At 34.7% G+C, this 14668-nt stretch overlaps 1 protein-coding gene across 1 annotated transcript in view; it reads left to right on the forward strand.

Moving 5' to 3' along the window:
- RSRC1 (arginine and serine rich coiled-coil 1) overlaps positions 1 to 14668 on the forward strand; it is a 470761-nt gene that overhangs the window by 3189 nt on the left and 452904 nt on the right. The window contains exons 3-4 of the mRNA XM_057488446.1: positions 8791 to 8986; positions 9482 to 9607. Of these exons, the coding sequence (XP_057344429.1) occupies positions 8791 to 8986; positions 9482 to 9607 (322 nt within the window). The remainder of the gene's footprint in view (positions 1 to 8790; positions 8987 to 9481; positions 9608 to 14668) is intronic.

The raw sequence follows: 14668 nt of genomic DNA on the forward strand, positions 1-14668 counted from the left end.
CTTTTTAGTTTTAGGATTCCTTTATACTCTTACAAATTATTGAATACCCCAAGATCTTTGATCTGTGTGGGCTGTATCTAAAAATATTGCTGTATTAGTAATTAAAACTGAAAAATTGGAAATATTTACTTATTATTCCACTTAAAAAATAAACCGTTACATGGTAACATAAATAACATATTTGATGTTAAAAATAACCATATTTTCCAAAATAAAACAAACAGTGAGAAAAATGGCATTTTCTTCTATTTTTGCAAGCCTTAATGTCTGACTTAATAGAAGACAGTTGAATTCTTACGTCTGCCTCTGCAGTCAGTCTGTGGTGATGAGTTTTGGTTGAAGAAAAGAAAATCTGGATTCACACAGGTGTGGTATTGGAAAAGGTATATTTTAATAGCCTTTTCAGATGATTACTTCTTTAATACTGTACCAAAACTTGACAAGTGGTAGTTTCTTAAAGAATGATTGCAATGTGGTCTTTGAAACCATATCAATGACCTTTTCATTCTCTGCTACATTAAAGTCTATTGGTTTGTCTTGCAGTGTGAATGAATTTTTTATCCATGCATGATTCTGTAACATCATGCATTGGCCTATTGGAAAATACTGGTTCACTGAGTTACTCATATCTGCCAAATGTTGACATCCTTCATTATATAATTAAAAAACTCGCATTTGTTAATATCAACACTGATCTCATTGTAGACATCTTTAAGTACTGGGAAGCTGTCAGTGTTGTGGTCTGTACAAGTTATTCAGAGTTCTGATTTTTGCTTGAGAGCTCAAATTTTATCATTGTCAACAAATAATGTCAGTTTTCCTTGAAGGGAAAGACTCCCTTCATTTTTAGAAAAAGTCTGCCAAATACCCAAGTCTAAATAATCATAATTGGTTCTTTAAATAAAAAGTGTTGTTTCATGATAAAAACAGCTAGTTCAACTTGCAACTGAGTTGCACAAATGCTTTTTTTTCAAGATAACCATCATTCTTCAGAATGCATCAGCAGTTTCGTGTATTTCCTATTTCATCACACAGAATATTAAAAAGATGGGTGCTCAAGGGTTGAAATTTAATAAAATTAATGATTTTTACTGCTTTATCAAGTACATTCTTAAGTGAAACTGCCTGTTTTTTTTTAAAACTGCAACTGTGTTGCAGTGAAGAATGCAATAACTAGTAGTACATTTTGGTGCTATTGCCTTGATTCCTGTTTAGGCACAGTTTTGCCTACTATTGCTTTTACAACATCAGTGCAGAAGTGAAAACAGTGGAAAAAGGAAATCATATTTGAGTATTAACATGAAAATAATTTTGACATCTTGGATCCTGATGGGGTCTTAATGGACCCTCACGAGTCTATAGTCCTCATTTTGAGAATTGCTGTTATACCAGAATATAAGCTCCTGGAGGGCAAGAATTTTTGTCTCTTGTTCACTGATGTATCTCTTACACTAGGCCTGCCATCATCCTGGGACTTTTTACCCATCTCTAATGTTGGGTCCTTATTTTCTGAATCTGGGTTGTCTTTGTTGGTTTACTCTCTGCTTTTGGTGGCATGTATCTTCCAGTAGCTTCCTAGAAAAGGGTGAGTGTGAGGTCTAATTTTGAGACTTTGCATATCTAATATGAGATTCTGATCTCATAAGATCAAGGATGGATTTGGATAGAGTCTAGGTTGAAAACCATTTTCACTTAGAACTTTGAATGCAAGTTTCCATTGTTTTGCTGTTTAGAAGCTCTATGCTTTTTATTGTGGTTCCCCTATTTTTTTCTCTTTAGAAGTTTCTAGGATTCTGTATATTCCTAGTGTCTAAATTTTCATGAGATATGTCTGGTGTATGTCTTTTAAAAAATTCATTGTCCCAGGGACTTAGTGCAATTCATACCTTTCAATTCTGGAAATTCTTTTGAATTTTTCTTTATCTTCTTTTTCTGTTCTTTTTTTTTTTTTTACTGAAATGCATATCAGTTGGATTTTGGACTTCCTGGATTGATTCTCTTTTACCTCCATTTAAAAAATCTTTTTCTTTCTACTGTCTGTGAGTCCTTTATCTTCTTAACCCTATTGTATTTTTCACAAATTATCATTTGTTTGAATTTCAAGCTTTCTGTCCTGCTCTGTGGGTGTTCTGTTCTTGTTTGCTGGATCATCTTCTCATATGTTTCTGAGGATTTTAACGGTGATTTTTTTCCTTCAGTTTTTCTTCTGCATGTTCCTGGTTTACTACAAATTGTTTTTTTCTCTTTCTGTTTGATGAAGGCTCTCTTCACATGATCGGTTATCTTTTGATGTCTAATCACTAAAAAGGTAACAGAAATGTTTACAGAAAACAGTTTATTGTGTTTAAGTTTTGGGCTTGTTAACTAGTAGGTTTGGTTATAAGGTATTTGGGTGAGGACCTGGCCTTTTTGCGGGGACCTTCAAATACTTAATATATATTTTATCAGGTACTGTTCAGTTTTTGCAGAGAATAATCCTCTGACAAAATCCTTGCATCCAAGCACACAGAGGGCTACAGTATTTGCCATTAGATTGAAGACTTTCACCTAATCCCTTTAACTTTCAGTTCAAGCCTGTCCTCTGTTCTCTTTTACTGTGGCCCTGAACCTTGTGCTTCATTCTTTCCTCATTTATTTCTTTTATCATCTTTCTTGCTGGGACTGGGGAAGAGTAGTCACCTGCCTGGGTTGGATGGGAAGGGGACCCAGGAGATTATTTCTTTTACAGACTTTGAACCAATTCCCTCATGTTTCATTTCCATGCCTCATTCATTGTGTCTGCTATGGTATCTGGTGTCTCAAATTCCGATCCTTTCCGATTTTTGCTATGTGAATTGGCTTTTCTCTTGGAGTTCTCTGAAATTGCTTGGTATTCAGTTTTCTTAGCTCTAAATTCTCCATCTGTTTTTCATTTGCTAATAATTTGTTTACATATCTTGTCTACTGCTCCTGTAGTGAATTTATACCTTTATGAATTTATACATTTTTGTTCTTTCTCATTTTAGTATTTTTTAAACTAAATAATAAGAACATAACAAAAACTCATCTTAAATGGTTATTTGTGGGCAAAGAAAATCCTTAATAGCTTAAAGGTGAAGACAAGAAAGGAGGAAAAAGCCAAGAAATAAGACTTAGATAAACGTTATCACTCAATTATGTACAAACCCTTAATGGAAATACATACAAACATAGTTATATGTGGTTATACATTATGTGTATACATACCTTTTTTTAGTAAAAATAAGGATAAAAAATATGGATATATGCATACACATATTTAAATACATATATACTGCATTTATCTGTATAATTTAATTATCACAGTATTTTGAAGCTGGAAAGAATCATGGTGCTCTTTTAACCAGTACAGTTTCATTTTTCAGTGAGGAAGCTGGCTTAGATATGCTAGTGATTTACTGAAAGTTTCAAAACCAAGTCTTCCGAATGTTTTTTTGACCTGTGAAGTATTAGAAATGTGAACGGTTTGGAGGTTCAGACTGTGTTTAAAGTCTAATTATAGCTCTAGGTAAATAGCTTAAAATTTTGAATCGAGTCCTACCAATTTTCACCTGGTATTGCACTGGAGTTTGGGTGTAACAACAATATTCTGAAAACAAAGCTGTAAATTAACAATAGTTTCATTTATAGTAATGACATTTCACTTATTTTGAATAAATATTAAAGGAAAGTGAGATTTTAGTTAATCTGATCCATTAACCATTTATTTTAACAATTACATAGGATAGGTGATGCTTTTATGTACTACTGAAAGGTAGCTAATAACTTTTAGTAAAAAAAATGAGATTGCATATGAGAATCTAAAGGCTAACTTTAAAGGAAGACAAGTTTCTTATCAGCTAATTTCTAAATATATAAAAAAGTACAATTTTTGTATTGTTTTCCTTGTGTATACTAAATAGACAAGCCTTAGCCATATAGAAAATAGTTAAAGAAAAAAATCACCCAGTTTCATCACTTAAATATTGTCAGTTTTCATTTTTGCTTTTATTCATATGTACATTTTTTAAATCGTAGTCTCTGTAGGTACAGTTTTAATAATGCTTTAGTGAATATCTTCATGAATATATCTTTCAGGAAAAACTTCAGATATATTACGAGAAGTAGAATTACTTTGTCACAAAAGCATTGACATTTAGACAAACAACAACAAATGTTGGCGAGGTTGTGGAGAACCGGGAACCCTCCTATACTGCTCGTGGGAATGTAAACTAGTTCAACCATTGTGGAAAGCAGTATGGACGTTCCTCAAAAAGCTCAAAATAGAAATACCATTTGACCCAGGAATTCCACTTCTAGGAATTTACCCTAAGAATGCAGCAGCCCAGTTTGAAAAAGACATATGCACCCTTATGTTTATCGCAGCACTATTTACAATAGCCAAGAAATGGAAGCAACCTAAGTGTCCATCAGTAGATGAATGGGTAAAGAAGATGTGGTACATATACACAATGGAATATTACTCAGCCATAAGAAGAAAACAAATCCTACCATTTGCAACAACATGGATGGAGCTAGAGGGTATTATGCTCAGTGAAATAGTAAGCCAGACAGAGAAAGACAAGTACCAAATGATTTCACTCATATGTGGAGCATAAGAACAAAGCAAAAACTGACGGAACAAAACAGCAGCAGAATCACAGAACCCAAGAATGGACTAACAGTTACCAAAGGGAAAGGTACTGGGGAGGATGGGTGGGAAGGGAGGGATAAGGTGGGGGGAAGAAAGGGGGCATTACGATTAGCATGTATAATGTGGGGGGCACGTGGAGGGCTGTGCAACACAGAGAAGACAAGTAGTGATTTTATAGCATCTTACTACGCAGATGGACAGTGACTGTGAAGGGGTATGTGGGAGGGACTTGGTGATGGGGGGAGTCTAGTAAACATAATGTTCTTCATGTAATTGTAGATTAATGATACCAAAATAAAAAATATATATATAAAATTTCAAAGAAAGTTTAAAATCAACAAAATCCAGTCACCCAGAATTAACTATTGTTAACATTGGTGAACACTATTCCAAGTTGCTCTCTGTGCAAAAATAAAATGATGGGCCAATGGGTAGATGCTTGGAGGGACCATTTTCTTATAAGATACACATTCATTAGAATGTAATAATACTATACAAGCCACTTTTTATATAAAGGATACTATTGTCACTATTTGCAGATGCCATGATGCCATAATGTTATACATAGAAAACCCTAAAGGCTCCGCCAAAAATCTATTATAACTAATAACTGGATTCAGGTACAAGGAGAGATTCTAACTGGTAGGATACAAACTTAATACACAGAAATCTGTTGCATTCCTATATACTAACAATTAACTAGCAGAAAGAGAAATCAGGAAAATAATTCCATTTACAATTGCATCAAAAAGAATAAAATACCTGGGAATAAACCTCACCAAGGAGGTAAAAGACCTGTACTCTGAAAATTATAAGACACTCATGAGAGAAAGTAAAGAAGACACAAATAAATAGAAATCTATCCCATGCTCATAGATAAGGAGAATTAATATTCTCAAAATGGCCATCCTGCCCAAAGCAATTTGCAGATTCAGTGCAATCCCTATCAAAATAACAACAGCATTTTTCAATAAACTAGAGAAAATAATCCTAAAATTCATATGGAACCACAAAAGGCACTGATTAGCCAAAGCCATCCTGAGAAAGAAGAACAAAGCTGGGGGTATTACGCTTCCTGACTTCAAGCTCTACTACAAACCTTCAGTGATTAAAACACTATGGTACTGGCTCAAGAACAGACCCGTAGAACAACTGAACAGAATAGAGTCCAAACACAAACCCACACATATATGGTCAATTAATATACAATAAAGGAGCCATGGATATACAATGGGGAAAAGCAGCCTCTTCAATAACTGGTGTTGGCAAAACTGGAAAGCTACATGTAAGAGAGTGAAACTGGATTACTGTCTAACTTCATACACAAAAGTAAACTTGAAATGGATCAAACACCTGAATGTAAGTCATGAAACCATAAAACTCTTAGAAGAAAATATAGGCAAAAATCTCTTGAACATAAGCATGAGCAATTTTTTTCCTGGAAACATCTCCTTGGGCAAGGGAAACAAAATAAAAAATGAAAAGTGGGACTACATCTAACTAAAAAGCTTCTGTACAACAAAGGACACCATCAGCAGAACAAAAGGCAACATACAGTATGGTAGAATATATATATATTTTTTATTCAATAAGGAGTTAACATCCAAAATATATAAAGAGCTCATATACCTCAACATCAAAATAACAAACAACCCAATTAGAAAATGGCCATAGGACCTGAACAGACACTTCTCCAAAGAAGAAATACAGATGGCCAACAGATACAAAAAAGATGCTTCACATTGCTAATCATCAGGGAAAAGCAAATTAAAACTATAGTGAGCTATCACCTGACATCAGTTAGAATGGCCACTATCTAAAAGACAAGAAATAATAATATTGGCAAGGATGTGGAGAACAGAGAACCATCCTACTGCTGGTGGGAAGGTCAATTGGTACAGCAACTGTGGAAAGCAGTATGGAGGTTCCTCAAAAAACTAAAAATAGAAGTACCATTTGACCCAAAAATTCCACTCCTAGGAATTACCCTTAGAATGCAGCAGCCCAGTTTGAAAAAGACATATGCACCCCTATGTTTATTGCAGCACTATTTACAATAGCCAAGAAATGGAAGCAACCTAAGTGTCCTTCAGTAGATGAATGGATAAAGAAGATGTGGTACATATACACGATGGAATACTGTTCAGTCAGAAGAAGAAAAAAAATCCTACCATTTGCAACAACATGGATGGAGCTAGAGGGTACTATGCTCAGTGAAATAAGCCAGGTGGAGAAAGACAAGTATCAAATGATTTCACTCATCTGTGCAGATAAGAACAAAGAAAAAACTGAAGGAACAAAACAGCAGCAGACTCACAGAACCCAAGAATGGACTAACAGCTACCAAAGGGAAATGGACTGGGGAGGGTGGGTGGAAAGGGAAGGAGAAGGGGAATAAGGGGCATTGCAATTAGCACACATAATGGGGGGGTGCATGGGGAAGGCAGTATAGCACAGAGAAGACAAATAGTGACTCTATAGCATCTTACTACACTGATGAACAGTGACTGTAATGGGCATGTGGTGGGGACTTGATCATGGGGGGAGTCTAGTAACCACAATGTTGCTCATGTAATTGTATATTAATGATACCAACATAAAAAATTAAAAAGAAAAGAATTTAAAAAAAGAGCATTGACATTTAGACAAACAACAACAAATGTTGGCGAGGTTGTGGAGAACCGGGAACCCTCCCACACTGCTGGTGGGAATGTAAACTAGTTCAACCATTGTGCAAAGCAGTATGGACGTTCCTCAAAAAGCTCAAAATAGAAATACCATTTGACCCAGGAATTCCACTTCTAGGAATTTACCCTCAGAATGCAGCAGCCCAGTTTGAAAAAGACAGATGCACCCCTATGTTTATCGTAGCACTATTTACAATAGCCAAGAAATGGAAGCAACCTAAGTGTCCATCAGTAGATGAATGGGTAAAGAAGATGTGGTACATATACACAATGGAATATTACTCAGCCATAAGAAGAAAACAAATCCTACCATTTGCAACAACATGGATGGAGCTAGAGGGTATTATGCTCAGTGAAATAGTAAGCCAGACAGAGAAAGACAAGTACCAAATGATTTCACTCATATGTGGAGCATAAGAACAAAGCAAAAACTGACGGAACAAAACAGCAGCAGAATCACAGAACCCAAGAATGGACTAACAGTTACCAAAGGGAAAGGTACTGGGGAGGATGGGTGGGAAGGGAGGGATAAGGTGGGGGGAAGAAAGGGGGCATTACGATTAGCATGTATAATGTGGGGGGCACGTGAGGGCTGTGCAACACAGAGAAGACAAGTAGTGATTCTACAGCATCTCACTATGCTGATGGACAGTGACTGTAATGGGGTTTGTGGGGAGGGACTTGGTGATGGGGGGAGTCTAGTAAACATAATGTTCCTCATGTAATTGTAGGTTAATGATACCAAATAAAAAACACTGACATTTTTATGACTATTTAAATTGCTTAATTGCTTTCTGGGAGGATTATACCATCACTTTATATAATAACTAGTGATGTATAGTGTTGACTGACTTCACAATAACTTCATCAAGGTTTAAAGTAAAACTTTGGTGCTTTAGTTAACATTTTCCTCCTCAAATTTCAGAAGTGAAATGTTGATAGTGTATTGTTTCAAGTTGTACTTTGTTGATGACTAATGAGGTCTTAGCCATTTAAAAATTTAGAATTTTTAGTTAGGAAATATAACTCGGAAAGGTAGTAAAATATTTTTTATTTTTAGGGAATGAAAATGAAGGATCAAGTTTTTGATCCCTAAATCAATTATCATATTTAATGGTAAATGCAAGTAGAAAATAAGAAAATTATTATAATGAGCTGTTCTCAGGATTAACTCTTTTGAGAGACATTTGAGAAAATTCAGAACAAATGTAAATTGTTCATAAATTGTAAAAACTATGCACATATGAATGAGCAGTAACCCTATCAGTAAAATCTGATAACCATAGAAGATTGTACTAGAGCTGTTTCTCATGTCTTGTCAAGATACATTTAAAATTTTACTTTAAGTTTACATTTTTACAAAGTTACCATAAGTTTTACAAAGATTTCTATTAAGTTTCATCCATTGCGCCATTATGTTAGAAATAATTTTCTTTGAACATAAATTTGTAGAAATGGGACGCCGGTCATCAGATACTGAAGAAGAAAGCAGAACCAAGAGAAAAAAGAAACACCGTAGACGGTCATCTTCAAGTAGTTCTTCAGATAGTAGAACATACAGCCGAAAGAAAGGTGGAAGGAAATCAAGGTCAAAGTCAAGATCTTGGTCCAGAGATCTTCAGCCTCGCTCACATTCTTATGATAGAAGGTGCTTTTCATAATTTTCATTTATACAGTAATAATACTAACATTCTTTAGAGTTCATATGTTTTTGTACTTTAAATTTTCTGGGTAAAATATATTTTTTTAAGTAGTTATATGATTATGAGGGTTAGATTCCAACGCTAAGATTTGTTTTTTTCTTTGCCAGGCCTAGCCCATAGGTCTAGTGTCTTCAATCTTTGTTCTATTCTTTGTAGACATGTAGATATAAACTACTACAGTTCTCATAACATATTATCTGGTAATATTTGGAAGTATTGTATACTATTTAAGACTTCCAGTGTCTTAATTAGTAGCTAATCCAATCATTAAGTTATGAATCAGTCATCTGTGCAAGAGGAAAAACATTTTATCTCTATTTGCATCTAGGAAGGAGTGAAACAGTAAAAATGAGGTGATTGTTTAGAATCCAGATGATTTCTCCTTAATGCCAATAAGCCTTTTTTTTATAGCAATGATACTTGATTATGTTTCATTTCAGACGCAGGCATCGATCAAGCAGCAGCTCTTCTTACGGCTCTAGAAGAAAACGAAGTCGAAGTCGTTCACGGGGTCGAGGGAAATCCTATAGAGTTCAGAGATCTAGGTCAAAAAGCAGAACAAGAAGGTATGCTGTTATCAGATATTTATTGCCTTATAACGAACTATCCCGAAATTTAGTGACCTAAAGCAACAATCATTTATTTTTTCATGACTACAGTTTAGACTCAGCTCAGCTTGCAGTTCTGCTAGTCTCACCTGGGGTCACTCATATGGTTGTAGTTATAGCTTGACTGGAACTAGATGGTCCATTGGGCCTCACTCATATATCTGGGGTATATTGGCTGGGGTACCTTAGTTCCCCTATGGCTTCTCATCCTCCAGTAGTCTAGACTGGGCCTTTTCACTTGATGGAGGAGGTATTTGAAGAGGGTAAGAGCAGAAGCTGCAAAATCTCTTAAGGTCTAGTCTCAGAAATAACCCAATGTGTTATGGAATGAATGTTTGTGTCCCCACTAAATTTATATGTTGAAGCCCTAACCCCCAGTGTAACTGTAATTGAAGGTAGAATCTTAATGGAGGTAATTAAGATCAATTGATGTCCCAAGGGGGGATTGTAATCTAGTAAGGCTGGTAACCTTACAAGAAGAGGGGGAGAGAGCTCTTTCTCTTTGTGTGTGTACTCAGAGGAAAGGCCATGTGAGAACACAGTGAAAAAGCAGCTGTCTACAAGCCAGGGAGATCATCCCTACCAAGAATCAAATCAGCTGACATTTTTATCTTGGACTTAAAGCTAATTTAGCTGATATAACTAAATTTCTGTTATTTAAGTTGCCCAGTTTGTGGCATTTTGTTATAGCAGGCCAAGCAGACTAATGCATTGTATCATTCCACCTGTGCTTACTAGTTGTGCTCAATGGCCAATAATACAGAGAATAGCCTATCTGGAAAGAGTGGTACATTTCAGGCAATGGTAGAAAATACATTGAATATGATGGTATATGTGCTGTCCGCTGTTTGATGTGAGTGTATAGACATGTCAAAATTCATCGAACTATACTCTAAGATTTGTGCATTTTATTGTATGTACCTCAGTTAAAAAAAATAATCTTCAGACCAAAAAAAGAAAAAGAAACATATGGTTGACTAGGATGGGAACATGCTATTGAGACACTTGGTAAAAGTAAGCATTTAGGAGTTATTGAAGGTCTTTGAGCAGAAGAGTGTTAGGATAAAAACAGCATTTTAGGAAGATAAGTTTCTTTCCTCTGCTTAGTTTTTTATGCTACTTTTAGGTTCCAGTTGTGGTGATAACTTGATTTTGTTAACTTGGCATAAAATTTTGTAAATCTCTCCATGAATCTGAAGTTGGGTAATAGCAGTAAAGTCTAAATGTTTAGTTTTTCTGGTCTAAGCCTCCTCTCCTTTGTACATACTCCTGTGTAAGCCACTCTGTATTACATGCCTTTGCTCTCCATACATGTCCCTGAGTTGCTAGCTTGTTTCTTTGGTCATGTTCTTCCAGTTCCTTGCATTATCTCTACTTTGAGACATCTTCCTATGTTTTAATGTTCAGTTCTATTTAACCTTTTTCTTCTTCCTTAATTCCTTTATTGATTTTTACCTTTTCCCGCTCAAGTCAAATTTAATCCATGCTTTCTCTGACTCACCATCATGTGGTTTCTGATTTGTAATAGTTACATTATGAATATTATGTTTTTTTTAATTCTCATGTATTGTAGGCTCTTGCAGGGGGAATCTCTTGGTAGCTAGCATAATGCCTTACTCAGTAAACATGCCTTGATTTGAGTGAATGATTAACTGGTGAAGTCAAGTTAGGTAGACAGCTGATTGTGTAGCAAGGAAAAATTTTATTGATTTGTAGAAGGAAAGCTTTATTTTGGATGTGCTGATTTGTCTAAAAAAGAGGCTTATTAACAGAAAACAACTTCAACTGGAATTTCTTTTTAATGGGAACAGAAATAATAATCTATGCTTTTTATGGTCTTTTTCAGTTTACAGAGTACTTTCACATGTACTGTATGTATTAGGTTTGATTAGGAAAACTGAAGCCACTTACTTCCAAGCATCAGGGTTTTAACATAGGGAATTAAGGGCTTATATAACATTTGGTAGGGCTCAGGGAATTAGGGGACCTGTCACTGATTATTTCAGCCTGAAGTATGGAAGCTGGTTGTTTTATCAAGTCATTAGAAATCTTAAGAACTCTATTTGTTGTACCAAAGTGGGAGGTTCTCAAGAAACTATTCATCTGGCAGCTACATGTCTGCCCAAATATCTACCTACAGTCGCCTCCAAAGAGGAATCTGGAAATGTTAATTTCTTTTCCTTTGTAATGCAAGAAAGACTTTAAAAGGAATGGCAATGATGTCTAGTCAACAACAAACTATCTAGCACACATGCACTTGAGTTTTCTAATTCTGTCAGGCTGTTGTGAGGTAAAAACTTCATTTTATATATGAGGAAACAAGTTCATAGGTTTATTCAAAACAGCAACTTCTCAGCCTTTTGCCTCACCACTTAGTTCTGAATTTAACTACAGTAACTAAATCTGGTGACACTGAAAATTCCTTGATTTTGAGAAAATATATTTTCCATATCTTATATAGTATATTGTTTTGGAAAATATATTTGAGGAATTTATTCTTCAAAATGTTTAAACTAAGTGAGTTTCTAGGTTAATCTTCATTTAATAAGAAAATTGAACAATTCATTCACTGAGCTGTTTGAGGCTTTAAATAGATAACATCAAAGTAGTGTGTTTTTCAAGGAAAAATTACTATATGATTCTAAATATGAAGGTGTATTGTTAATGATTACTATGCTTTTTAATAGAAGACAGATTTCACTCATAGAAAGTCAAATACTTTCAGAAAATTTAGTTCTCATGTGTAAAAAACAGTTGAAGGATGAAGCACATTCTGGGGGATGGCAGGATGAGGGAAGTCAAGTATGTGAAGTTTGCAGTTTCCATGGGTAAGTTATGGAGTAGTAGGTGATGATGCTTTTTAATACAGTTTTTATGTTCTTGAAGTACATAAGTTGTGACATGTATCATATTACTTACTTCTTTTGCAACAGTGAGAAACTTGTTTCTGTATAGTATATTTACTTATTTTATCAATTGTAGAATACTTAGAGTATAGTTTCAGAATTGTTGATATACATAGCACTGTGAAAAACTAACTTGCAAACTAGAGTTCAATATTTTTTGTGGTTCTTTTTATCAGTGTTCTGGGGGCATATAGTTCTCCCCACATCAACGGAGGTTCATTTGTTTCTGTTTCTGTTTCATTAAAATTTTTGATTTCCCCAAATTTAAAAGTTTTACTTGCTTCTCCCCTTTATTTTAGTATGTGAAACTTTAGTTTCCGAAAGACAACACTATCCTAAAAGGTGTATGCAGAGAATTATCACTGGCCTTTCTCCTTTCTCTCTTGTTCCTAACACCCTCTATTAACTAATCCTGTTAGTTTGTTCTTCAGCTTTGCTGTGTTTCTTTTGAAACAAAGTAGTAGTTACGTCTATAGCATATTGGAGATACTCCTTTGGACTAATGTTTTTTTGTTTACTTATATATCTTGGAAATGACTGTATATCAATTATTAGTAATCTTATATTTCTTATATCTGCTTGATACTTCATTGTGTAGATGTATCATAATTTGTTTAGCCAGTTTCCTAGGTATGGACATTAAGAGTACTGCTGATATTTTGCAGTTTAAAAAACTGCATGAATAACCTTACTCATGAGTCTTTTAGTATTGTTGGAGTTGTATCTTCAGAGGAAACACCTGAAATAGGATTGCTGGATCAAAAGTAAATAAGTTTATGGTTTTGTTTGGTATTGCCAAGTTCCTAGTTTGTTAGATATTGCCAAGTCAGTAACGTCTGAGAGTCCTGTTCCCTCATGGACTTGTCAATAGAATGTCCTGTTATTTTTACATATTTACCAATCTGATAGAAGAGAAGTGGTATTCTAGTATAGTTTTAGTTTTCATTTCTTTTTACATTAAGTGAGATTGAGCATCTTTTTATATGTTTAGGTCCATTTTTCTTTCTTTTTTGTGTATTTTCTCTTCATATCTTTTGGGTTTGGGTCTTTTTTTTCTTCATTTTTCTGAGTTATTTACTAGGTATATTAGCTCTTTAGCTGTGATATATATGGCAAATATATTATCTTAGTTTTCAGGTGTCTCTTAACTTTGTTTATGGTGTTTATTGGTCATAAAAATGTTTCTTACATGTGGTCAAATTTATCACTCTTCTTTCATCGCATCTTTCCTCCCATTCAGAGCACAGAGAAATTCTTTCCTTACATTATATATATATGTATGGAATTATATATGTATTATATATAATGTATAATGTATGTGTATGTGTGGGTATGCGTACACATTGACATCTTCTGTATCCATTCAGCACTTAGGTTGTATCCATATCTTGGCATTGTGAATAATGCTGCAGTGAACATGGGAGTATAGATACCTCTTTGGGACCATTTTCATTTCTTTTGGATATATACCCAGAAGTGGGATTGCCATAAAAGGGTTCCCTTTTCCTTACATCATTGCCAACACTTGTTATCTTTTGTCTTTTTGATGATAGCCATTCTATAAGGTGTAAGATGACAGATCATTGTGGTTTTGATTTGCATTTCCATGATAATTAGTAATGTTGAGCTTTTTTTTCATATACTTCTTGGCCATTTGTATGTCTTCTTTGGAAAAATGTCTATTCAGATCTTCTGCCCATATTTTGCTTGTCTGGGAATTGTCTAATACCTCCTTTATATTTAAATGATAATCATGCTGGATACAGTATTCTTGGTTTGAGGTCCTTCTGTTTCATTGCATTAAGTATATCTGCCCATTTTTTATTGGATTTTTTTTCTTGCTATTAAGTTGTGTGAGTTTATATATTTTATTTATTTTTACTTTTTAATTTTTCTGTTTTTTGGTATCATTAATATAAACTTACATAAACAACATTGTGGTTACTAGATTCCTCCCATTATCAAGTCCCCACCACATACCCCATTACAGTCACTGTCCATCAGCATAGTACGATTCTGTAGAATCACTGCCTGTCTTCTCTGTGCTATACTGCCTTCCCCGTGCCCCTCCCCACCCACATTATGTGTGCTGATCATAATGCCCCTTTTTCCC

Source organism: Manis pentadactyla, chromosome 1 (genome assembly GCF_030020395.1).
Source record: "Manis pentadactyla isolate mManPen7 chromosome 1, mManPen7.hap1, whole genome shotgun sequence".
In the NCBI taxonomy this organism is placed as follows: Eukaryota; Metazoa; Chordata; class Mammalia; order Pholidota; family Manidae; genus Manis; species Manis pentadactyla.